Source organism: Manacus vitellinus, unplaced genomic scaffold (genome assembly GCF_001715985.3).
Source record: "Manacus vitellinus isolate BGI_N305 unplaced genomic scaffold, ASM171598v3 scaffold_3_pilon, whole genome shotgun sequence".
Lineage (NCBI taxonomy): Eukaryota > Metazoa > Chordata > Aves > Passeriformes > Pipridae > Manacus > Manacus vitellinus.
Window position 1 is genome coordinate 46,763,298 of NW_021940535.1, and position 26,026 is coordinate 46,789,323.

Genomic DNA, 26,026 nt, shown 5'->3' on the forward strand with positions numbered 1-26,026 from the left:
ATCCTGCTGCAGAAGGAAGGGGCAGGGGGAGGAAAGGGAGTAAACAGACATTGGAATGGGCTGCCCAGGGAAGTGGTGGATTCTCCATCCCTGGAGATTTTTATAAAGAGACTGGATGTGGCACTCAGTGCCATGGCCTAGTAACCGCAGCGGTAGTGGATCAAGGGTTGGACTTGATGATCTCTGAGGTCCCTTCCAACCCAGCTGATTCTATGATTCTATGATTCTATGATACTATAAACAGGTGGTAGTGTGATTTCAGCAGGAGAATAAATTGGGAAGTACCATTCCTAAACCACAAGAGGTATACAGAATTTTATTATATCATCGTCATCTTTCCTTGCTCAACAGAGCACAATTTGGAGTTTGTTGTAATAAGTCCTGTTCAGATGATGAATAGTCCACAGTGTTAATCTAAAAACTGTCACTACTCACAGGAAAGATATTTCTGAATACACTATTCCTACTGTCCAAAGGCCAGTAGTCAGAGTTGAAAGTCACATTGTCAGTCCTTAGCATGTCTTCCTGGGAAAAAAAAAACCAAAACAAAACCAACAAAACAAAAAACCCCACTGATGTATTTTGTAGGTTTTGATTTCAGTGAAGTCCATGGCAAAATTTCTGCACTAAACACTATGATGTCAGGATTTTTCCTTCAGACTGAAAAATAAAGGATGTCAGGGTTTCGGAGGGTTTACAGTACTGGGGGTGCTGCTCACAGCTCACAGTTTAGCTGTGCCACCTTGGACCAGTGCCTCTCATTGGCCTCCACACTGTTGTGCTGACATGGCAGAGCTGCAAGACCCCCTGGGTTACCCCCACCTTAGCTATGTTTGCATCACACTCCAGTTTTTTACACTGTCTCTGGAATAACTGTACCCATAAAGACATATGAACATATAATGTTGCATATTTAATAAAGTTTTACTTTCTCAAAAGAGAATTAATGACAATCTGTAAAAAAACTAAATAGAAATAAGAAGATAGACAGAAAAGAGACAGGTGAAGAATGGTATGAAGCTATTTCTCTCGCTACAAGAGCCTTCTGCCTTGTGCTATGGCAGGGCAAGTTGAAAACCTGTAATTGTGCTCACTGACAGGCTGTCTCGAGAAACAAGCATTTGATTGTGATCATCCTTGACAAAGATATAGGGCACAGGCACCCATGGACGCCTAATTTATGGAATTTTATCTTGTTTTATAAACTGTCTGTAGGGTCAAATTGCTGAATAGGAAATGCAAAGTGAGCTGGAGACAAGGTATTTGAAAAGCAGAGCTCAAGGAAGAGTAATAATAACAACAGACTGAGGAGATCAGAGAGCTAAAAGACTACTCAGCTAAATAAACAAGGAAGCCTCTGACCTCTCTGAAATCCAGTAAGCTGGTTATCAATCTAAGGAATAATGTTGCTTTATCAGCTCATTTTTAAATGGACCCAAAGTACAATGAATTGCTAGATGTGTTTATAATAACAAACCTTTGAGTTAATCTATATTGTTGTGTACTGATTGCTGCTGTTTTCCCAAAGGGTGGTTTCTTCTTTTCCCAGAAGAAATTTCCATACTTTTCTTTGGAAAAAGGCAGCTAGCTGGGGGTAAAAAAAAAAAAAAAAAAAAAAAAAAAAGACAGTATTTAGCCCAGTTGATTTATTTAGCTCTATAATTTTATTTTATTTTACTTTCACTTATTTCTTTTTATCCTGAACCCCTCCATGGTAGTGCTTGACTACAATTTCCAGGCTGGGGTGGACACATTAAATTATGAATATTTTTAAAAATATCGTATTTGTTCACTGCTGACAGGACACTGAGGGGTTCTGTTTATGGCAGTAGGCTGCTTGGTGATACCAAGTAGATCACTTTTATCTCACTGTTTCACAACTTTCTTGTCTGATATGGAAGACAAAGTCTTACTGACACGGGTATTGCTGTGTAAAGGGGATGTGTCCATATTATGCAATTTCTTTCCGATCACAAACCAGAAGTAGCTTGGTGGGACTTTTGTCTCAGTGAAACTGATGCACAGCAGTTATATTTTGAGTGAATCAAACTGTCTGTGAAAATGTGACCCTATAAAATCAACAGGATACAGTTCCCATTTGACAGCACCCATTGGAGGACAACAATGAAATCAGTGAGGAAGTTAGGACCTCACACCAAGTTTCAGTCCTTGATGAACTTCTGAATTATGACCTAAGAATTATGCACAGAAAACTATTCTTCAAATTAAGTCTAACAAAGCCATAAGACCAAACTGTTGGAGACAACTTACAAACATATAAAATAATTTCATATGAATTTGTATTTATATTTTATGCTATGATTACAACCAAAAAATTGTTCAGATACCTTTACTCCGTCAGCCAAGTAACCAACACTATGCCTAGTTCATGAGTGGTCAAATTAAACTGCAAAACAGGAAAAAAAATGCAAGCTCACTAGGGAAAATACTCTTTTTTCAGAGTTGAATTCTTAATAAAGTGAGATTAATTGGGCTGTATTTAGATGCAGGGATGCACAGGGATGGTTTCAGCTATGGGACTGAGGCAGACATGCTCTGATAGCTTTAGCTGCAAAATGGGAAATGTTGTGTAGGGCTCCTACTCCTTCATGTTGCCAAGGACTATCATTACCATGGCAGCTCAGCAGATTGGGGCACGTGTCCAGCCATCCCCTATCACTGCCAGGCCCAGGGAGGGCAGAGCCTGCCAAGATGCAGCATTTCACCTTGGCAGCCCTCACACAAACACGTATTCTGCTCTACAGTGGTAATTTCTGTGAAAGGAGTACCAGCTGCAACTTTTATTAGCAACATCTTAGGCTCCCTCAAGTATGAGCTCCAGACTTTGCCAGGCAGCCTGGCTGTCTGTGGATCAGATGCTAAATATATGAACAGTGGCAAATATGGTGTTCATTAGAAAAAGGTATTTTAAAATATACTTGAAGCAAAAGCTAATAATGGAAGTAAAAGATAGGTATATACTTGTTTTATTTTCACTTTTTTTAGAACCACTTTCTCTAGTCCTCAAAAAAAATTTTTTTAACATATGTGCAATGTTTCCTCCCATACTGGGAGCATCTTCACATGTGCTATTATCTAGCATCCAGGTTTAAAATGGGATCAGCACCTTGAATATGACAAGAGTCTCTTGATTTTGCCACAAGTAAAATAATGATCATGGTCCTTTGAAAGTCAATATTAATTAGTAATTAAACCAAACAGTGAATAAAATTAAAACCTGCTAGTGTGAGAAAGACTTAATGCAAAAGTTAAATCCATTAGTCAATTTAGTTGCTTTGTGACTTGTTGAAGGCTGAAAACACTTTGTATAATATTAAGTGGTAGGAAAAACAGGCTATTTAAATATTTTAACTTAATGTTAAAAAGGTAACCTCTACCTACTTTATAAAAGATATTTCAAAGTACTTTCTTCTTCACAGTCCACTGACAATTGTAAATACAAGTATTATTTGTAGTTTTTGTAATCTCTCTGGTCCAAAAGCCTAGTGTGTCATATCTCAGTCTCTGAATTACTACTCTGTTTGCTGACAACAAGTGCAATAACAGAATAACTTGAATGTCCTTCTCAAATACTATATCTTAGTTAAAGCAGGATTTATATTCATTGGGGTCAGTTCAGACTTTCATTGGATCTGCTAAATATTCAAGGTAGAGGAAGCCTTTCAAAATATGAAATCAATACATGCATTCTGTGGCATCAGATGGTGGGTCCTCCTTTGATGCCGCTCTGCTCTTCTATCCCAACACTTCATGTTCCACACCAAAGGCGACACTTCACTTTGAACAACTGCAGTTCAAACTGTGCATGGAAAACATATTTAGACACTCTGAGTGCTTTCCCCTTCAGATATATTAGGCTTTATAAAATTGTTATTTTCCTTTAATGCCACTGCTGTTGAAACAAGTTTAAAATGTGGCATAGTGTATCTTAGGTACATAACAAAATTGTACAAGTAATAGTATGATAGTTTAAAAGAACAAGGTAGAGGCCATACTATGATGCATATGATAATCGAATTGTATTTATATGTTGCAATTACCAAATAAGTGGTATTTTTTTATTCTTTTTAATGAATTGTCAGCAGTGACTGTAATTTGATTTAGATAGGCTTATGTCTTTAAAGTATTTTAACTACTAATATAATTCCCACCAAGTAATGCAGTGCTCTATTTAAAAATTAATTTTTATTAATTATTGTTTAAGTATTAATATATTTGGATTTAATTTAAAGATTGTAATTCAATGCAAGATTATAATGCGTTATTAATGTCTATTAATGTTATTTATAATATCAAATATCTTGTTGATATTTTAAAATAGATGGGTAGATCATTATACAGTGTGAAATTAGGAAAATGAAAAAGATGCATCTTCTCCCTGTTATCTCTGTTTCTAGTCCGTCCTTTGTTGCATTTTGTTTCACAAGATATTGAAGATCTAATGAATATTCAAATATATGCAAGTCCTATTCCAGTATCATACATCATACAAACAAAACACATACACTCTGCATATAATTACATTCTACATATATCTCTGTTTTACAAGACCTTCGTGCTTTTATCTGTTATAGATGAATCTTCATAGGAATTGCGTTCCTAACTTGACCCAACGAATTGTCCAGACACAAAATTACAGAACATCTAATTAAGTTGGCCATCAAAAGCAAGAGATGTAGCAACCTGTTAATAATCTGCAGTCATTTCCTCACCCATCCTATGCGTGAAAAACAAACCTGCTTTCTCCTTCCTAGCTCCTCTTGTAAGGCAGAAGGATGTTCAGCTTCTCATTCAACCTTTGATGAAGCTAACTGCTTGAAATGACTCATTTTTTATATTTGGCACAGTGTTACCTAAAGGAGCATCAACTCTACTTGCTATGTGACAATGTAATATAGAGAACTGCTCTTTTGATGGTTCCTCCATTTATAGGAATTCCCAGGACAACAAAGTCCTTTCAGCAGAACTCTGATCACACTTGTTCCTGCTGGTAATTTGTCTGTTCAGCAGATTTTATGGGGTAAGAAGTTTTTCGTATGTCTTATCAAAAATTACTCACAATTGATTCTTATAGTACACATAATTCTAATTTTTTTTTCCAAAAGGAAATATAAACAACTTTAACATTCCATTATTTTGAAGACAGGCTGTGAGTACTGAACGAAATTATTCATATATTAAAGTACTTAATACAACATAACTGTAGTACAAAAAAGCAATTTAATGAATCAGAAAACAAGAAAGATGCTGTAGCCTATACTTAGTAAAAACCACTCTTGACATTTTAAAATTAATGGAATATTTTACCACTGTCATTTTAATTCTTCTATTCTCTTACTTTGAATTTTTCTGAGTCAATCTTATCCCTCTATGTTAGTATTACTCACTACTATGTTATATTCTAGAATGTATAAAATATTAAAACATGTAGATGCAGAAAAAAATATTGTTGGGTTTTTTTAGGAAAAAAACTAAAATTACTTTTGAGTTTGAAACTGTACTCCCAGAACTGTGGGAAATAACCACTGCAAAATTTTACCCTTCATGTTATAGTCTGGGTGACTGTGACTGCGTTCTGCAGAGTCATCTCATTCTTTCCATCTCGATTTTTTACCCATTAATTTGGTATTCCCCCTTCTTTAAAAGATCACCTACCTATTTCTGTATCATGCAAATCAGTTCCTGGAGTCTTTGCTGAAATCTCCCAACTGCTTTTGGGGGTATCATAAATGCACATCAAATGGATGGTGACATTCTATTGCTATTGACATTCTGGAAGTGCCTCTCTGTCAGCTGTAAGGGAACTAGGCAAGAAACTTTTACTGAATGGCTGATTTTCAAATATCTAAAACTGTATTATGAAACCACCTTTGAATTACAGATTGCAAAATGTAGGGAGTAGCTAAACCTAATCTGAAGTCCTGGGTAGTTTTTTCTTTACCCCCATCCCACTTTGTTTCCATGGGCCCATCTCTCTTCCACCTCTCCCCTGGTGTCTGTCTCTCTTGTACTTTGGTTCTTGTAAAACTCACTCACGTCCTTTAAACCATGTCCCATTTATGGAGTGACACTACACTGCTTCAAGAAGAGGTCTTTTCTCTAAAAAAACCTTTTATTTTTTCATTATTCATACAGTGTTCTGATTGTTAATCTTTTCAATGTCTCCAGTTTTGCTGTCATAACATAGTTCAGCTCTGTTGAGATGACCATGAAGATTCGTGTGCCCCAAAATCTAAGCAATAAACCCCAAAAGTTAGTTGGTTTTGCATTTTCCCAAATTTTTCTGTTTCTCTTCTTCACTTCATTCCAGTGATTTTGGGTCATGATTCATCAGCTGAACATATCTTAAAGTGCCTGGCTGCATAAGAACAAATTGATCCAGAAATAAAAACACTTTGCTGATCCTAAGTCTGATGAGATGATGGTACTTTTGAGGACAGCAGTCTTTCCTCATAAAAAGATGCAGAATCTATTTCAAGGAAGGGTTTATCAGTACTTCAGAAATGTCAGGATGGAATTATACAGTTTCTTGTGAAGAATCACTCTTTCCAGATGTTATACATATATTTATAATCACAGAAAAATTTAAGTCGGAAGGGACCTCTGGAAACCAATGAGTCCAACAACCAGTCTGAAATCTGTCTTCTTGAGGCCCTGCTCCAGTTAAATTGTGGAAATGTCAATGAATTCTACAGCCTCTCAGGGCAGCCTGTCCCAGTGCTCAGTCATCACTTACTCACTAAGAAAATAGTTTTCTCCTTCTGTCCAACCAGACTTTCCACTGTAGGAATTTTGCTCAAGTCCTCTTGATATGAGTCTCTGCAAAAGTCCAGTCCCATCTTTTTTATAATCCTGCCCAAGGAGCAGTCAGCAGCAGGTAAATTTCCATTTAGTCTTCTCTTCCCAAGGCTAAACAAACCCATTGGTCTCAGCCTCTCCTTGAATTCATGTTCCAACCCCTTTAGTGCCCCTTCTCTGGACTGTCTCTGTTTTTCTGATGCTTTTGTTTTGCTGGAGAACCAGAACTGGCAATAACAAACCTGAAACTGTTACATGAGCCAGCCACTAGGCAAAAAAGCAGTAGCTGCAAAACACTGCATATGGCTAAATAAAGCAAAATGCTGCTAAAGTTCTGCAAAGATGAAGAACAAGACAGAAACACCCTTCATCCCCACAGTGTTCAGCAAAGCAACAGAAGGGCACCAGGGAAATTCCAATTATGAAACATTCTTGATGAAATATTAATAAAACCATACTATGGTCTTAATTGCTATAATTTAACACCCTGTATGGTATAAATATTTTAGAAACATGGTAAAATGGAACATTAAGAAGGGGTCAAGGGATAATAATATACATTAATCTTGATTGGTGGAGATGTATACCTCATACTTAATTTATGTTTATACTACTGTTCTGTATTCATTTTTGAAGAGTAGGGGGTGGAATAAGATATATGTATGTATCTTATATTGAGACATGCATGTTATGTGTGTATGTGTAGATTAATGTAGGTATTTGTACAGTACAGGGCTCTAATGTATGATATATATATAGAAAGGAATTTTAAAATGCTTTCACAAGAGCATCCTCTCCTTTAGAAATCAGTCACGGATCCAGCAGTCTACAAAAGCAAGAGGGTCAGGAAATATGCAAACCACTTTCTCACAAAATTATTTCCTGAGGAAGTCATTATCTGTACTGCCCTTGTAATAGCCACCTTTCTTTTTCGGTAGCAAATATTTCTTTTAAGGCTAGTTTCCATATATTTCCATGAAGGGAAAACCCTGGAAACAAGCTCGTGCTATGGCCACACTGAAGGGGAGGGGAGAGTACTGCAAGGATTGTTTCATTGCCTTAGGGGTGGGTACTTTGCAGCCTGTTTTGGTAGGAGAGTGCCTGACAAACACAGCAGTCAGAGAAAAGTCAGAAAACATTTCACAGAGCTTTTTACTCTCCCATAGATTTTCACTCTATAAGGAAGCTATTGTGCTAATTTTTTTCAGAAAATAGCATGCAGAAATTGCTTGAAATTGCTGGCACTCTAATAGTGACCCATGCCCATGTATGCATAAAGTGGATAGGCATTTCATTTACATTTATCGAAAATTGTATGCAGTAATGATTTCTCTGTGTTAAATTGCATAATCCATACAAGTCTGACAGTCTTATAAAGGCTGTGGACCAATGTCCTCTTTTGAATGCATCAGTGCCAATGAAAGAGGTTATCATACCCTTGACAGAGGTTGCTGCTGTCTTGTGTCTGCTGGTGGAACTGCTCCTGTGATCACCCTCTAAACTACATCAGTCAGAATTTTCCAGGTAGCCTTAACTGCTTTAAACAGCAGATTTTTTACAAATGATGCACATTTTGCAAAAATAAAGGATAAGTTGCTGTTCACAAGAGTATGTAGCTGGCATTTTGATGGACAGTGAACGCTTTTACCAGCAGGGCAGGTTCCTGATTCACAGTATTAGTCCACAGCCTCTCCCTCTGTCAATTCACCTGTCTTCTTAAGTTCTAATATTTCTGCAGTTGCTTATGATTTCTTTTTAAAAACCAAGCTTGACAAAATACTTTTCTTTTGGGATGTACAATTCTCCCACAAAATGCACAGATATCTGAGATACTGAACATTTTGCCCAATGAGAGGTTTATAATTGGATTTATAACCTACTCAGAGGGAACTGGCACCACAGGAAGTGGGACAGGCCAGGAAGACTTTCTTACACTTTGAAGGGATGCCCTAAAAACTGTTTTCATAGTGTTGTTAGAGGAGGGATGGTGCCACCCGAAACTCATGCCAATAAGCACTTCTGCAGAGGAGAGACCTCTCTGTCACACCATTTACAGAAAAGGAAAGATTTGCCTTTTGCTTCCAGCACTTCTGGGAGAGCTGATCAGAGTGTCCTTTCCTGCCATTTCTCCTTACTTTAAATCCTGCCAATAAGTCTCTTCTGCTCCTCGCAGTGAAACGGTGAAAGTGCTGCAGCTTTTAAGGGATTTATAAGGCTTAGCTGATCACATCACTTCCTATGCCAAAAAATAAGAGGAAGAATGTTGTGTGGATGGATACAGCTTTGGCATTCTGCTGTTCTATTGCCTAATACCAATTCCTTGTTATCTGTACTCCTCTCTGTAGCCAATTATTGTCTCCACTCGTTTGGTAGGCATAAGCTTTTTACACAGGAAGAACCTTTTAGCTGTATGTTTGCACAGTGCCTTTGCCACAGTGGTCCTGGCTGTTAAAACCATTTGTAGGTGAGGTTGTAATAATCATAATATTTTGCCCACTGCCAGAATCTGCAAAGTAGCCATCCATCACTCACTCAGATCTTTCCTGTTAAATCCTGCTCCTCATTCCCTCAAATGTGCAAACCTGCAGACACAGGCACATACAAATTCTGTAAATGCATTTAGAACCAAACTATCTCTGTAGGCAAGAATTTATATTCCTTGTTTTGCACTCCACCCATCTAAGAATAAACATAATGGTTTTTTATTACTTGATTAAAGCTTGTATTTTTTAAAAAATATTTGGCCTCTGTTTCTGAACTATAAAGAGGCTTCATTGATTCTTCTACTTCTTCATGATTTTTCAGAAATCTACTGAAAAGTAGTCAAGTAGCCTTCAGAATTTTCATTAAAGCAGAATTATGAAAAACTGTTGTAAGAAACAGTTGTGAGGGCAAGTTAACATCGTCCCTATTCACTCTCACCTGAAAGCTTTATTGTGACTCCTTTTACTAGTGTCATTCTTGGTAATAAATATTTTCATTTTATTCTGAGGCACAGCAAATAGATTTTAGTGAATGACCTTGTGCATTAGCTGTGTTATTCATGATTTAGTGAGCCAGTCAGTTGAAATATTGGTAATGTTTTCACAACTCAGTCTTGTTACATTTGTGCCACGAGGATGACATTAAGTGTAGTTGCAGATGAATAACAAATAACGTGTCTCGGAGTTGTGTTTTGGATCATTAAAGAAATGAACCTACAGGGTGCTATTTTATTAACTGAGGAAATGACTGGGAAAAAAAATGACAGTTCTTGAATGTGTATTTATGAAAAATAACAGTTTGGCATGCTGAGAATTAGTGGTAGTGTCCCTTAAATTTTTCATAAACCAGTGCAAACACACTATGGTGTCCATCCAAAGATTTGACAGATTTTAAATAAGAGTAAGAATAATTCATACATTTCAGGCTGTTTATATGAGAAGGCTCAAGGTGGTGCAAGCAGAAGAATGCTAAAAAAGTAGAGCATAACAAAGGTGAAGATTAACTAGATGTCAATATGGATATTTTAAAATATTTTATATCATAATATGAAAGATGGTCAGTGTACTTTCCAGGGATACCCTAGGGAGGAGTGCATTGCTTCTTTAAAAGTGCAACAACTGTTCTTGGATTTCTTTTTCAGAGTCCTCCAGTTTCTTTTATGTTAATGAATAATGGAATATATTGAAAAAGTAGCTGGTAGACTTCTTGAGAAATGGCTTAGTCCTTTCTCTTGCCCCATTGACACATAATCTATTCTAAAGACACCACAGAAAGTCATTTAAGTTCCAGGTAATCGAGTTTCCTAAATTTCTAGAAAGCTACAACCATAAGCAGCAACATCTGGATCACTTCAATGTTTTTTTCTGCTTATAAAGTACTTTAGTTAATAGATCTAGAAAAGTGAGTATAGGAGGAAAATAAGTGGTTTAGATACTACTATTCCTAGAAACTAAGCAAGTAATTTTTGTTTCTATTAGATGGAAATGATGACAGAAGATTATAATTTTTCTTTTTCTAAAGCATTAAAAGAACAAGGAAAAGATCTTACATAAAGTTCATGTTTTTAATGTAGACAGATAGTTCTTATTTAAAAATAATAAAACACAAAAAGGATATGCAATGGATATCCTGAGGGATCAAAATGAGGTATGTGGAAGGAGAGAATATTCAAATAGAAGCAAAAAGGAGATACAAAACTAGAATACTAGTAACGCTTGAAAAGCTGAGTAACTGCTATTATCTGTTTGATTTTTTTTTTGGTAGTATTTTCAGCACAAGAAAATTAAAGCAATCTGTTGAATTCTTGACTATAAATAAAAGAAGGCAGAAAAGCTGTTCTTTTATAATGTTATTCAGAAAACCTGTCTATTTAAAAGGAAAGGAAAGAAGCTGTAGCCTCAAGCTTATTTCATGGACTGTTACTTCTCACGGTGTGATGAAGGTGAGGAGGCAAAGACTTGTCTGCACTGAAAGGGCTGAGGGAGGTCCAGGAGGTCCTTCTTACCCACCCATTCTCTGGGACCACAAATCTTGCCTTCTATTTTTTAAATGTTAAGGTTGAACAAGTGATGGTGAACCTCAATGTTAAGCTAACTGGGACTTTCAGAGGGACAGTTAAAAGCTGATCTAGATATTAGTGATCCTTCCAGAAATAACTTTGCAGAGAAGCATTGCCTGCACTTGCACTGGTAGTCAAACCACTTTACTTGAACATATTCTGCTCTACTTTTAGCTCAACATACTGCAGGTTGTTTCATCTGAATTTTCTGTACAGAGCTGAAACTTTTCAGAGAATATTTATGTGAACAAATTTTGATGTGAAAAGTGGAATGACACTTCTTTTTTTTCATTTTCTGCTAACACTGGCTGAATTGGTTCAACTTTTGCTATAAATAATGGATAAGTGTTTTAAGTATGCAAGCAAATTGTTACACATAGATGCACTGCACTCTGTCAAGTAATGTGCAGCATTGAATTGTCACTGTTAAAATGGTCAATAGTGTTAAAAATTGTCACTGTTAAGAATTCTTTGAAATATATTCTATATTTCTAAAATGTGCATTTCCAGAGCATGATCATTTTTGTTGTTAGTACTCAAAACTCTTCTATTGATGGACATAAATTTCCTTACACTACTTAGGAGAATATTTTTGATAATGGGTGGTTCCTGAAGCTTAGGGTGGGGCATAGAAGTATTTAGAATAGATTTTTTTTTTTCATTTCTATAGTTCTAATTCATATAAATGGGACCTGTTTGTACTTTGAAAATACACACAGGCCTTTCCAGGCCTATATTTATATATGATGAATAAATTATACCCGTCTCAGAATGGGATAACTAAATATCTGGCAATACCTATTTACTTCTCTTGACTAAGGAGGAAACCTTGACTGATTTTTTACTTGAGACAGCAAAGTTGGTAGAGATGGATCCCACCATGAAGCAGAAAACCCCCAGAGAAGCAAAAAAAGTAGTTTAATATATCCCAACCTCCTTTACTACAATTTAAATATCAGATTTTAGAATAGCAGTGTGCTCATCTTAAAGGAAAGGGAAGGGAAGGGAAAACATACAGTGGAGAAGCTATTTATTGAATAAGTGGAAATAAATCAATGGAAACTGTCATGCAGAAAGAACGTAATACATACCTAATCTATGCAAACAGATACCTACCTCAGGTCCTGATGCATCAAGGCATTGCTGTGCTATCCTTGAGTATTACCTGACCATGGGTGTAAGAAATGGATGGTTTAGACTGGCAAAAGTGGTATTGTTTTGGTGAATAAGTTTAAAAAAATATACAGCTCTTGACAGCTATTCAAGTACGGCCCAAATTTCCCCTTATGAAAACATGCAGTGTTACTATTTGCCTGACAAAGGGATTTTGTGTGTATTTTTTGAACAGAATTAAATACAAACAGAGATGGAAAAGTCCTTGATTGTGAACATGGAGATATAACTGCCTTGTACCAAAACCTGGGAGAACACAAAGGTGCACAGGGAGTAGTGAGCATGGTCTGAATTTCCATCTGCTGTTTCTATTGGCTAGACCATGTTGCGAAGGATGTGTGCCCACAAAATTGCTGGAGATGCAAACAATATTTTAAATTACTCCAGGCAGCAAGGTGCTGCATCTGAACAGATTGAAAGCTGAAATGTTGATATCAGAAATTAAATTAATGCACATGAGATTGAAACAATATCTAATTAAAATCATTTGAAAAATGACTTGAAAATTGAATATGACACAATATTTAGCAGGCTGTTGCTAGCACGGTGATGCAGCTTTGACTTTTCTGCAACCATTTCCATTTGAGGCCTGGCTGCCAGTTTACTAGAAATTACACATGAAGCAACTATCTTATGCCATCACCCTGTAAAGACTGGAAGACAAAATACCTTTTACCACAACTTGGGTACTTGTCCCTCACTGATTGCATTGAAAAATTTAGTACAGACACCCTTCTTTTCACTTTATCTTGAGTTAGTCATTTTGGTTTCAACTGATGCATTTCGAATGCTCCATGTTGTGTTTTTGAGTTGCAATCTGTTGTTACTCCTGCCAGGACAGAGTTACAGATTCAAAGGCTGTAGCCCCTGGAAGAAGTTCCCAGGGCTGGGCACAGAATCTCTGACACCACCGTTTGTAGACAAAGACAAGGAGACCTTGTCTTATATTCCAAAAAGTCTAGACTTCTGAACATGGTTGTACCCAAGTATCTAATTCTGAGTCCATTAAAATACTTTTTTAAGTACCTGAAACAGAGGAAAGTGAATGAGGTGGGAAAAACTGCTGTGAAATCGAGTTGTTTTATAGGGAAAAGGCTTAGAGGGCGCTGAGTCAACAGTGTGGTTTTCCTCTGTCCCACTCTCATTTAGTGCTGTGAATGCCTCAGCAGTTTCAGGAGGTGCACTGACTGTACAAAAGCTGGTTTTCTCTGGGACTGTGCTCTTCTCAGCAGGGAGAGAGCCAAAATATGAGGATGCGTTTTCATGGGCTGCCCTTCCTACTTTTCTCTTTCCCTTCCTCAGAGGGGAAAATAAATTAAATTCTTCTGAATTTGACTCTATGAAAGGAGCTTTGCAACAAGCTGATGGGAAAAAGACGGCAGTTGTAGAATTCATCTGACAGCCTACAATAAATCTGAATTAATTGCCCTCCATCACTTTATTGACTAGAGGTCCAGTCAATATACTTAGTGAGTCTAGGGCATGAATTATCTTATTCTAAAATGGGCAGGTAATAGAGGTCAGGATAATCATATACCCGTAAGTACTTTTTCTCTACATTTAATTAAATACAACACACCCTCAAAGTCAGATACACAGCAGAAGAACAAGGTTTCCCTGTGAGTGACATCATCTTCCCACAAAGACTTCTCATATTTAAGGTCGATTTCTTCTTTGGGCAGGTAAATCCTGCAGCAGCATGGGAGACAGGCTGAGGAAGCCTCTTGTTGAAACCCTTTCCCTCATCTTGCTTGTGCCAGTGTGCTCCCACGAGTAAGCTGGAGGGCGCAGTTGTGATTGGCATCGTATTTGTAGCAAACCTTTGTAACCCCAGTATTTCTCAGGGTTTCCTTCTTCCAGAAGTGCTGTAATGAGACTGCAGGTCAGCTTGGAGCCCTCTATAACCTGCTGCTTCTTATAACTGATGGACTCCGAGGTTAAACTTGCCAAAACTACACACTCAAATTCTTGACTGCACCACTGACAGATAATTTTGCTAAAGGAAATAAACGTTTGCCCTCAGAAAACACATCAGACCTCCCTCAGGTTAGTGAAGACTGAACAGTGACAATTCCTGTCCTTAAACACTCAGTAACACCCTCGTCATGCTCTCTAATAGAGCAAAGCCATTAAGTTGTCCCCATTGTAATTTAGATCACAGGAGAGACTTCCACAGTTTCTTTCAGGTTAAAATAACTGGTATACAGAGAGTAGGCAAAATTATTCCACTGTAGCTACGTGCTTAATTATATGGAATACTGCATAAATTGTCAAGTGCAAAGAATTATTCTGATAAATTAAAATACTAATTAAATAGGCTATTGCAGAATTTTGAGAACATTATAGGGCTCCGCTTCTTCAGGTAATTTGCATATCCTTCATCTAGTGAATTTAATTTAAAGGCCTCATTTTTTGTGTGTTTGGAAGCCCTTTTTGTTTCTGTGGAAGATTAAAAAATGGATTTATATGTTGCTAACTGGTTTGGGGGGATTTTATTGAGGTATTTTTTCTTTTTTTTTTTTGAATAGCTGTTTTCATTATGCCTCTTTGCTGATGAGTTTGTCAGTTCTCCATTAGTATTACAGGACTTTAAACTGTGGCCATAAAAAAAATAACTTTGATGGAATGTGCAATATGCAATGTTACCCGGAATTATAATTTCCACTTTCATGAAATTTGCAACAGAAACTTCATCTGCTGTATATTTTATTTGAATAAAAACTAGCAGGTACTACGTTAAAATACTTCTAAATATTTGGGCCAATTTTCAAAGGATTAATAGCTTGTTCTTAATATCTAAATATATTTTCCCACCACTTCTTCCATCTATCTATATTGACTGTGTTTTATTTTTTTTAATTCTCCATTATAGTTATGCATAGAAGAGGTTAAGTAGTTATATTCACCGTTCCACAGCTTGAAGCAGCTGTTTGATATGTAGTTGCTGCTTCAGCTTCAGCACCATTTTTGACAGAGTTTCTTGACCTTCCTGAACAGCTTGTGGAGTTCAAGGTTAGCTAAAATATGCTCCTGTAAATGCCTGGAGTGAACACACCAGACACTGTCTGCTGTGTCTCTCTCCACAATCTGACAGTGCCTGAGCTTGACCATTTTCCGGTTATGATTTAGTCAATAACACCTCGTGCCTTCATGCCTCCTAATTTTGGCAGGGTATATGTTAGCATGACTGTCAGACCTGTCCTTTGTGTTTTAGACAATATCAAGGGGGAAAGCAGGGGTGTTAAGCAAGCCCTGTTCACTGTTGTTGTTTTTTAATATCAAAGCTTCAATAATTAAAGTCTGCAGGAAACCTATAAAAAAGGAGGTCAAATATGTAATAGTAATTACAAAATTCAGCAATTCAGCAGACCCAATATTTTCTATTAACTGCTCATGTGGTAAGAAATTACACAGTGGGATTTAAGCCTTTTTGTTTGCTTATGCCCATTTATTTTGCAGCCACTCTGCTGTGCAGTTTTCTTTATCCTAAGCTACCAAAGAATCATTTATTGGACCATTCAGTTTCTTTGAAGGAGGCTGTGGAGCTTTCTCATTTTATAAATCTTCTAAAATTTTGCACTTGGTAGAAATCTGCCTTTAGTGCGTATGCTGGGTGTGAGGCAGTCAGTGTGGTAGCATGGTACCCCCTTGCAATGAAATCTGCAGGCAAGTCTGCAGCCATCAGTGAAATAATGTCCTCCAGAGCCTATCTCAAGGCTGAAAATCCAGCTTCTTGCTAAATATTTACTTTCTTTTTTTGAAATTTGTATTATCCAACATATCATGGCTGGGCTTCGTGAACGAAGATTTAGGAAGGCTCTATCCACGTTTGTTACAAGCGCGCTGGTGGCTAATGAGGCCAACACGAGATAGACATATCCGATTGCAAAAGGCACAGCAGAAAGACTCCTTAGGTGGTATATTCTGCAAGACACGATTCTTTCTTCATTGTCTTTTCTCCTCAAGAGTGATCCTGCGTGCGTTCTCAAAGGAAATGGCAGCATTATAGATGGTGTGTCTCCAGGCCTCCAGATTAGAGGCCAGAGTAGACCAGTTATGTTGATCAATATGGCCAAGGCTGAGATGTTGTTTCAGGGAGTCCTTGTATCTTTTCTTCGGGGCTCCTCTCCTGCGGCAGCCGGTGGCAAGTTCACCATAGAGCAGGATCTTAGGGAGGCGGTGGTTGGTCCTTCATCCTTGAGATGTGCCCTGCCCAACACAGCTGTGTTCTCAGCAACATGGCCTCAATACTTGTGACTGCTGCTTGCTCTAGAACAAACATATTAGTCACATAATCTGACCAGTGGATGTTTAGGATCGTACGGAGGCAGCGTTGATGGAAGCGCTCTAGGAGTCACAGGTGATGGCAGTAGATGACCCATGATTCAGAACCATATAAGAGAGTAGACAGCACTATGGCTCTGTAAACACTGATCTTAGTACTTTTCCTCAGGTGTTTATTACGCCATACTCTTTTGTGGAGTTTTCCAAAAGCACTATATGCCTTTGCTAACCTGTTGTCTATCTCTCCATCAATCTCACCATCTGAGGAGATGAGGCTACCTCGGTAATTAAACTGCTGGACTGATTTGAGCTCTGATTGGCCAATGGTGATGTGGGGATGATGGAAGACTTCCTGAGGTGCAGGTTGATAGAGCACTTCTGTCTTCTCTAAGCTGACTTCCAGCCCAAAGAGCTCAGCAGCATCTGCAAAGCAGGATGTTAAACCCTGCAGAGCTGCTTCTGTGTGGGCGACAAGGGTGGCGTCATCAGCATAAAGCAGCTCCTGGATAAGATGATTTAAGGTCTTGGTGTGGGCCTTCAGTCGCCTTAGATTGAAAAGGCTTCCATCAGTACAATATCGAATGTAGATCCTCGAGGTCTGCCGTGACCCTTTGGGGCATCATGCTGAAAAAGACTGTGAAAAGGGTTGGAGCAAGAACGCAGCCTTGTTTCACACCATTCTTTATTAGAAAGGGCTCAGGAAGTGCATTACCGTATCTGACTTGGCCATGCTGGTTTTTAGGTGAGATGCAGTATGCGCGGAACTGAACCCACCCTTTAATCCTAAGGTTCATCTGCCAGGGCCGAGCAAGCTTGGACAGTGGCAGTGAGGTCCTCAGGATGCAGTTTTAATTAGAACCACCTTCTCTTAGATGGATGGCCTTACAGGGCTAAGCGAGCTCCATCTGCCCAGGTTTGGGATTAGAGCTGTCCTTCTCCTAGGATGACTGCCAGAAGGCCAATGAGCTCATCCTGCCCAAGGATGTATTGTATATGCAAAACATAGCATCAAATCTCTTGGTTCAGGCAATTCTCCTTCTCATGTGGTGACTCTGGGTAGAATAAATACATCTGTGAATGTGTAAAGCATGGCATAGGTGTTAAGTATGTGAGTATTGTATGCAGTATTTAGGCTGGAAAACATGCATTTAAGCTTTATTAGCTTGGGACTGCATGTTCCTCTCTGCTTAACCGGTAGCATATTTAAGAGAAGCAAAAATAAAGATGTGTGGGTCTAAAAGGTGTACAGTACTTTCCTCTTCATTTAAATGGAGGGCAATATTCATCCCTTGCTGAAGGCAGTCAGAAAGGTTTCTGTGTATTAGAATTGCTTGAGGTTTAACTTTTTGAGTCTTTGCACATACAAACTCTTACCAAAATCTTTCCGTAAGAGATGTGATGGAGCCTAATTATCCAACTCGCCGCTGAAACAAGTGTGAGTCATTTGTGTTGCACTTTGGACAAACTAAATAAAGGATCAGTTCATAATAATCTTGCTTCTCATCTGCTGCAATCTGAGCTGCTTTTAATATTTCAAATGGCAACAATTAAAGAGTATTTTTCACAAATGAAAGAAAAATATGTTAATTCCTTTAAGTATTTTTATGTAAATTTACAGTGCATGATATGTTCTAGCACACTTCTTGAACTTTCTGGTAAGGAGGTTTCCTTTAGGCAATTTCAGTTGAGAAGCCGAATCTATCCAAATTTTGTCTGTAATCAAAGGAAAGATGTAGGTGCCTGCAGATGTGTGTAAAATATGTGGGATGACTCATTGTATTAAAAGTCCATCCCTTTCCAAGGACTGCAGAGAGAACCTGGATGACTCACTTGGATAACACAGTCAATGACTAGGCAGCTAAAGGAAGGAGAGGTTAACAAGGCTGCAGGGCTCCATTTCTACTCATAAATAAGTCAACCCAGGTGCCTGGGTTTTGGCCACAAGTCTGGCTGACTAGAAGGTTGAAGTCTTCCCATCCAAAATGGGATGAGATACTCCCAGCTAGGAATAATCTCAGCCTTGTGCTGTTCCCAAAACTGTGGTTGGGAACAACATATTGTTTTGTGAGGCTACAAATGGTCAAAGGCAGAAATCCTGTGAAGACCACAGATTTAAAAGTACTGGCAATCATACAGCAGTGCTCAAGTTCATGCCCTGGGCATGTTTGGGTTGCAAGTATAGTTGTAGTCATAGTGATTGCTACCTTTATTTACCTGTTTTATGCTGGATTATTTTATTTTGGTTTTTAATGGTTTTATGATATAGAAGCTGATAAATATGAAAAAAACTAAATTTAAAAAAAAAAAAAGACAAAATTTTTCACTGCATCCTGATGTTGTGAAATAAACTCTTCATCTTACCTACTAGATAAGAGTCTGTATTTGTTGTAAAATTTCCTACATAGCAACAGTTCTGTTGTAATGGCAAAGGTTCTGCCCTGCTCTTCAATGCAAGTGAGACAGTGGGAAGTTTCCACCAAAGAGAACTTTCCAAGCATATTATGTATATGTGTTAAATGTGTGTGATACTGTGTTTACAAGGGACATAGAATTAGCTTGGCTTTCTTTTTCATGTAACAATGAACAATTAATAGCATAAATATGTGTTCAAGATGCTGACTAGCAGAGCTGCTCTCAGGGAAAGATATTCCGCAGATGACAGAGGTAGGAACTGTCATGAATATACTGATGAAGGAAAGAAGGTTGGTTGCAAATGCTGTAAAATCATACATATTCCAGATTTCCTGTAACTCTTTCAATCTTAATTTTTCCTTACAGCCATAAACAAAGAGAAACTTGAGAAAACAACTGGACTGAAAATTCTGCAGACTGGTGTGGGGGAGGTAAGTGGCTTCCAGGCATTTTACATTCTCAAAAACGTTTTAATTCTTGGGGTTTTTTAAGAAATCCTGGAGCTCATGAACGTTTGTGAGTTACCAGTCTGATAGTGCTAAGGGCCTTTTATGATACAGTTGCATCTGTCAAAATACAATCTGCTGCACAAATAGCACTGTATCCCACAGAGAAAAAAAAATACCATCCTTATGAGAAAAGTGCAGCCAGCTTGAAGAAATGCAGTTTTTGGCTTTGTTGTATCACAGGAACAAAATCCCCAAAGATGAGCACAGTGACTGAAGTTCTCGTATTATTCCCCTTGGTTTTCATGGAGTGCTATCTCATGTAGATCAATGAAAATTTAAATTTGGGGTAAAGAGTCTTCAGATATTTGAGAGAATCTGACAGTGAATGTCTTGCTTATTTTGGATGTAACTTGAAACATAAATAAAACATGTGTCTGTTATTATAGTGATATCACTAAGCAAAAACTCCACTAAGCAGTTCATAATTTATTAATAAACATGATGCTATCTGCTAAGAACCTTGTATGAACTACTCGTACTAATTTTGTGTACACATTTATCTTTTTTTTCCTTTTCATTTAAGTAATTTTACTGGTGGTGACTGCTCACAGGGCTAGGCAAACGCCTTTTCTTGTGGTTACATTATTCTTGGTATTAAAAATAATTAATTACTAACTTCTAATATAGTGAAGGAATATATATATTTTTCTTTTTTCTGATTTTTGGAGTTTATATTTCTAATTTTTATCAGTCTATGCCTAAGAAACATAACTTGACAAGATTTCTGAGGTTCATTGTGCAACTTCATTCACATTACTGAAAGACTTGGTTCTGAAGAGGTAATAACCCTGAGAGCTACTGTGATGCTCAGGGTCAAAGTTGTAAGAATTAGAACTTGAAAACAAAGATTGGTGAAATCATCAGAAAATGAAAGCCATCATCTCTACTAAGCTGATTTAACCAGGTGTGTTTCTTGAGGATGCATAACCTGAGGAACTGGGAATTGTATCCTGGAGCATGGCTGTGCACTTTAGGGCATGTTCTAGCTTCAAGTCAGACTGAAGCTTGTGTTTGTGTTATTTGCAACCTCTGGTTTCTGTTAAATAACAGGAGAACCAGGACTGTGGCACGGGCTATGGAAGCCTGATTCAGTCCCATTTTACCCAATGGGACTCCTCATACTAATGAAATACCTCCATGAATTTTGTCCCATGGATTCCAGTTGGCTTCAAAGTCCACTGGAAAATGAAAGCCCACTTCACTTCAGATGCTTAGTGTTAAATCAGCTGTTATATGTGGTCAATGGAGAAAGAATGCACTTTTGCATATTTGAAGTGCAGCAAGGTGTCACTGGTTAAATGCATCATTAATCCACATTGTAGTAATGGGGTTGTTGTAACCATGGTAGTCTAAGGATGTACAGGAACTATAACCTCAAGGACTTCTGGTTTTTAAGACCAGCTAACAGAATTGGAAAAATTGAAGAGTTCTTAGGCTAGAGACCTCATTGATCTGATTCTTGTATTTAGTTTAGTAAAAGCCACTGTAGAACTCACTTTCCCTGTATTTAAGTTATCATAACATTTAAAAAAACTACTGATATTACTTAGATTAATAAAAATTTTCATAGAAGTCTGTGTTTTACATTCTGCCAAATATGCATTTTTAGAAGGCAAAAAGTGAAAGCAGACATTCTGACTTAAATATATTCCAGGTTATATCTGAGAGAGGGTGATCATCAGAGAGAGAACCAAGTGTTTTGAAACAGTGAGGTGATGGGAGAACATTTATTCAGCTGCTTATATATTTTGTTGGATATGAATTCTCCCAGCTGTGTACATTCCCCATTCTAAGTCTTGTCAGAGTGTACATAATAAATGCATTTCTGTGGTCTCACCTACATAAAAAATAAAGGAGTGCTGTAACCAAGCTGTTTCTCTGTTGATAGAGTATCAGATTCAGGGTATTTCAGGTTAAATCTAACTATGGTAATCCAGTTTTGCAGTTTGTTTTTTATTCACCCTGATGAATAATTATTATTGAAATAATGGAAAGTACATATTTAAACATAATGAAGGAGCCTTTTGTTGAGTAAGGATTTCTTTTACTTTACACTGTAAGAATGGAATTACATTTAATGGTAATGGTAAATCACAGTCAAGATGCTCAAATCAAAAGTACTTAGAAAAACTTTAGTCTGAGAATGAGAAATGGCCTTTTTGTTTGGACAGTAGGTGAGATGCATGACAAAGTTAATGGACATATAATCTTCACTTTCAAGCCTGTAAAATAAAAAGGATTGATTTTGCAAGGCAAGTTTCATATCTGAAATACCTCAAGAGAAATATAGCTGAGATGGTAGTGGCAAGTGGAGCTGCTGTATAAACAAATGCAGGAACTCTTCTAAGCTCAGCAATAATTCATGTGTGGCTCCGGAGAGTGGAATCTGTTTTAGGTGTTGATCTATGATAACAGGATTTGTGCCTCAGTAAGGAATGTGTGGACACCAGTGACTACCCAGGCCTTGGGCGTGTTAGAAGGAGACTGTCTCTTTCTCTGTGGAGATGACAAATGCTTCTCAGAGCTCCTCAATCTCCCGCTTTCTTTCTCTATCTCAGGAAAAACGTTTCAAAAGCAACAACAAATTATAAAATTCACACCAAGCTTACTGAGCCATTCAGTCAAATCCAGGGAGGGCTGATGAATTGCTTTTGTGTCACTGCATAAACATGTGCTGTGTAGTCATTAACAACATGGGTCTGGAGTCTACCACAGCTACAATGGTGTTTATCATCTTTATGTCATGTAAAAGATTTCCACAGCTTCAGTGATTTTTTTGGCTAGACCTGAAGTTAGCTGCATTGTGTCAACGTAGGGTAGGCTCTGCTTTAGCAGGATTAAAAATGTGTTCCTAAGCTGCAACTTCAGAAGCTGCTCATATTTCAGGATGCTGAACTTAAAAGTTCTGTACATTTCATGGGAACGTTTGGATGAAAAAGTGCAAAGCGCTGCCTGGACTTCTCTGCCTGCAGAGCTTCTTTCAGGCTATTATGGAACAGACCTTTACCTGTACTTCCACAGCACATCCACCTCAACATCTAACATTTGCAGTAGAATGTTCAACAGTACAGAGATCTAGAGAGATTGGTTTTTTGTATGCTCTATATCACTCTTAAAGTGCAAATTATTCTGGCACTTGTCTGGTTTGTAAGAAGGCTGTTATGCCAGAAAACCAGAATAACTCTGCTATAGAGAAAACCAGTGCTGACATTGAAATCCTGAGGGTCTGTGCATTGCTTTAGTACTGACTATCTCTGGAATCACGTTTGCCAAGATGTTTATTTTCTATTTGGAGTTTTCCAGTACCTATAGCAGGTGCTGGAAAAAAAGTAAAACTAAAAAATCTCTAGAACTGCTCTACAGTAGCCCCCCAAGATTTGAGTCATTGTCATGCATGTTTGTGCCACACAAATTCATCGTAAGCATTTCACACCTTCTTGTTTATTCAGGTACAATGAAGCTTTGAGGTATTTTCTTTTGATCTCCTACACATGAAATAAATCTCTGAAGTCCTGAGGTAATTTTTAGTTAAGTTCAAGAACTTCTTGAAGTTGAGTGTCTGTGGGGGTATGAATGTACATGTTATTTATGTGTATATTTGCATAATACCATAAAGCACACAGTACTGGTAAAAAACCCGAAGAGCTAAACAGCATTTAAGCAGGACTCATGTCTCCATCCTCCTCTGTCCCAGTTTGATGTGAACCACTGTGTTTTGCAAAAATAAGAGTTGAACTTGTTGCTCTGCTAGGCTGAGCACTCCTGCAAGATCTTGGGGCAGCATTTGGTCCCACATGGAGCGAAAGCCTCCTTAGCAGCATCGTGGTTACCACCTGACTCCTACTGAGTTCAGGACTCAGCAGCATCAGAAATCCCAGTCCCATGCAAACCTTAGTCCAGGAGTTGCTCTCCAGCCCGGGAACCACAGCTCTGCACAAGGGTCACTGAGTAACATGATATTCCGTCAACATGCCTTAGGAACTTAACTACTTCTCTCCCTTCACATAAGCACTTTTGAATGATTGTAGGAGCACAGTATTTTTCTGTTCAATTCCATGCTGAGCTTGGCTGTGTCCTGAGTTACTATGACACGGATAAATAACTGTTTATCCAGCTTTTGGTTGAAATTTGTTTTCAGCCACAGTTTCAGAATAACAGGTCAGGCTCTCCAGTGGCTGAAGAAAGTGTGATGATTCAAAGCAGGTTTCGGAGGCTATGAGTATGTGATTTGAATAATCAAAGATCTGAATCAGGCCTTAAACAAACAGAGAGAATGACATTGTTTCTGTCTTGAACTGGTAAAGCAGCACCCACTTTGGAATATGTTATATTAAATTAACTCTTTCAATTTCCCAGTAGGGCTGCACAGAAAAAACTCATCACTGGCGTCATAACATTGCAAGATTTGAATCATGGCTCTCATATGGCAGACATAGGAATTAGAACAGTTTTCTGAACTAAATGGAAGTAACCCAAAATATATTTGAAATGGGCACTTTACCATAGCTCTAGATGTTCTAAAACAGAGCAGTGATATTTTGACATGTTTCAGGATATTCTCATGTATAGATATTTTGATAGGTGTAGAGTTATGTTGATGTTTCATAAAGTGATGCTATTGCAATGAAGAAATCCACGTTTAAAAATTCTAGTGAAGCTAGAGGACATGATAAGGCAGATTCTCCTGTGATGTGCAAGCCTCTGAGGCAGGAGTCAAATTTCTACCTTACTACCTTCCTTAATGTTGCCAAATTTTGTCACTCATATTCATGTATGGAGATTTTAACTAGAATGACTTTGGAAATCCATAAAAAACCTGGAGTGCAGAACTTGACGAGTCATTTTCATTTGCTGAAGATTAAGGTGTAAAATTTTGTCTGATTTTCTCTGGCTACTGGGTAAAATGCTAAGTGTTGTCTTTTGGCTTGTCAAGACCAAATTAGTCTGGGATCCATTCCAGCTGTCTCTGTTACAATGACATCTTGGCAATCACCAAATGCTCCCAATCTGGAGCAGGTATTGCCCAGAGGTACCCAGGATCAGAAGGGATGCTGTACCCATGTCATTTAGATAAGGTAGGTCTTACACTGACCACAGTGTAGGAACAGCAGCTGTGTATGTAAAAATACTCAAGTTTTAGCCCAAGTCACAGGTAAGTTTTTCAACTTCCACTGAAACCCACCCTTCTTTTACCCAAACTAATTAGGCTGAAGCCAAGCACAGGCACATGTGAGGGAATGCACTCTGCATCACAGGGTAAGTGTTCTTAGACAAGGGGGCACCAAGGAAGGCTTTTTCCCTGAGCCTGCTTTCAGCATTTTTTTCTTATAAAACTCATGGCTTAGAGATCAACAAGTTTATTTTTTCCTATTATGTGACATCTGGGATTGGAGTTCTGCAGACAGAACAAGTTTTTTCTGTTGGCTTTTGTTGATCATTGTGGCTGTTGATGAGCAGCTGAACAGAGATTTCCAGGAGGGACAGTGTTCTGGAGCCACATGCATTGCTATGGGCAAGGCACATATCAGGTCACTTAGGGGTTCTTTGCTTTAAGGCATGTAACTTTAAGGCTGTATATAAAAATAAGAACAATAAGATTATATGAAAAACCTTAACAGTACAGTCCTAGGAATATTTTTGGTGAAGGCAGAATGAGAAAGACTTACCTTATCCCACTCACACAAATTATAGATTCTAAAGCTATGTAACCCTTAAAAACTAATAGATTATATTTTTCTTATAATTCTACTAGTAATATGTTATTTATATGGAATTTTACTGATAGTGAATATCTCACTATTACAGTTTGTTGTACAGGCAGCATAGAAGTAACACTTTAAGGACTTTGAGGAATAAAGCTAAACAGAACATTAAATTTCTCCAAAGAGAATGATGGAGGTCTATGGCTCATTTATTTAAGATCTTGTATGCTTCTGCAACATGCATTTTAGATAATATTTAGAGATAATGTTAATGCTATTTATTAACTATTCATTATAGTACATAGCCCACTAGAGGGCTGCTTTTCAAATAAATTGCATCCAGAGTGTTAATAAAAGTGTTAAGTGTTTAAAAACAAAAAATATGCAGCATGAATACGTATATAATTTTACCACATTATTTTGTCAGATATCTTCTGTTGCTGCCTGTTATATACAGAACATACTAAAACAATATAAATTGTGGCCCCAACTCTACAAACATTTAGAATATGTTTGGCTTTAAGTATTTAGTTAGACTTTCCTTATAAGCTCCTGATAAGTTTAGAGTTAAAGAGATGCCTGAA

The 26,026-nt window shown here is 37.7% G+C and overlaps 1 protein-coding gene across 1 annotated transcript in view; it reads left to right on the forward strand.

Moving 5' to 3' along the window:
* PTPRN2 (protein tyrosine phosphatase receptor type N2) overlaps positions 1-26,026 on the forward strand; it is a 642,799-nt gene that overhangs the window by 384,907 nt on the left and 231,866 nt on the right. Inside the window, exon 13 of the mRNA XM_029961907.1 lies at positions 19,598-19,662. Coding sequence (XP_029817767.1) covers positions 19,598-19,662 — 65 coding nt within the window. The remainder of the gene's footprint in view (positions 1-19,597; positions 19,663-26,026) is intronic.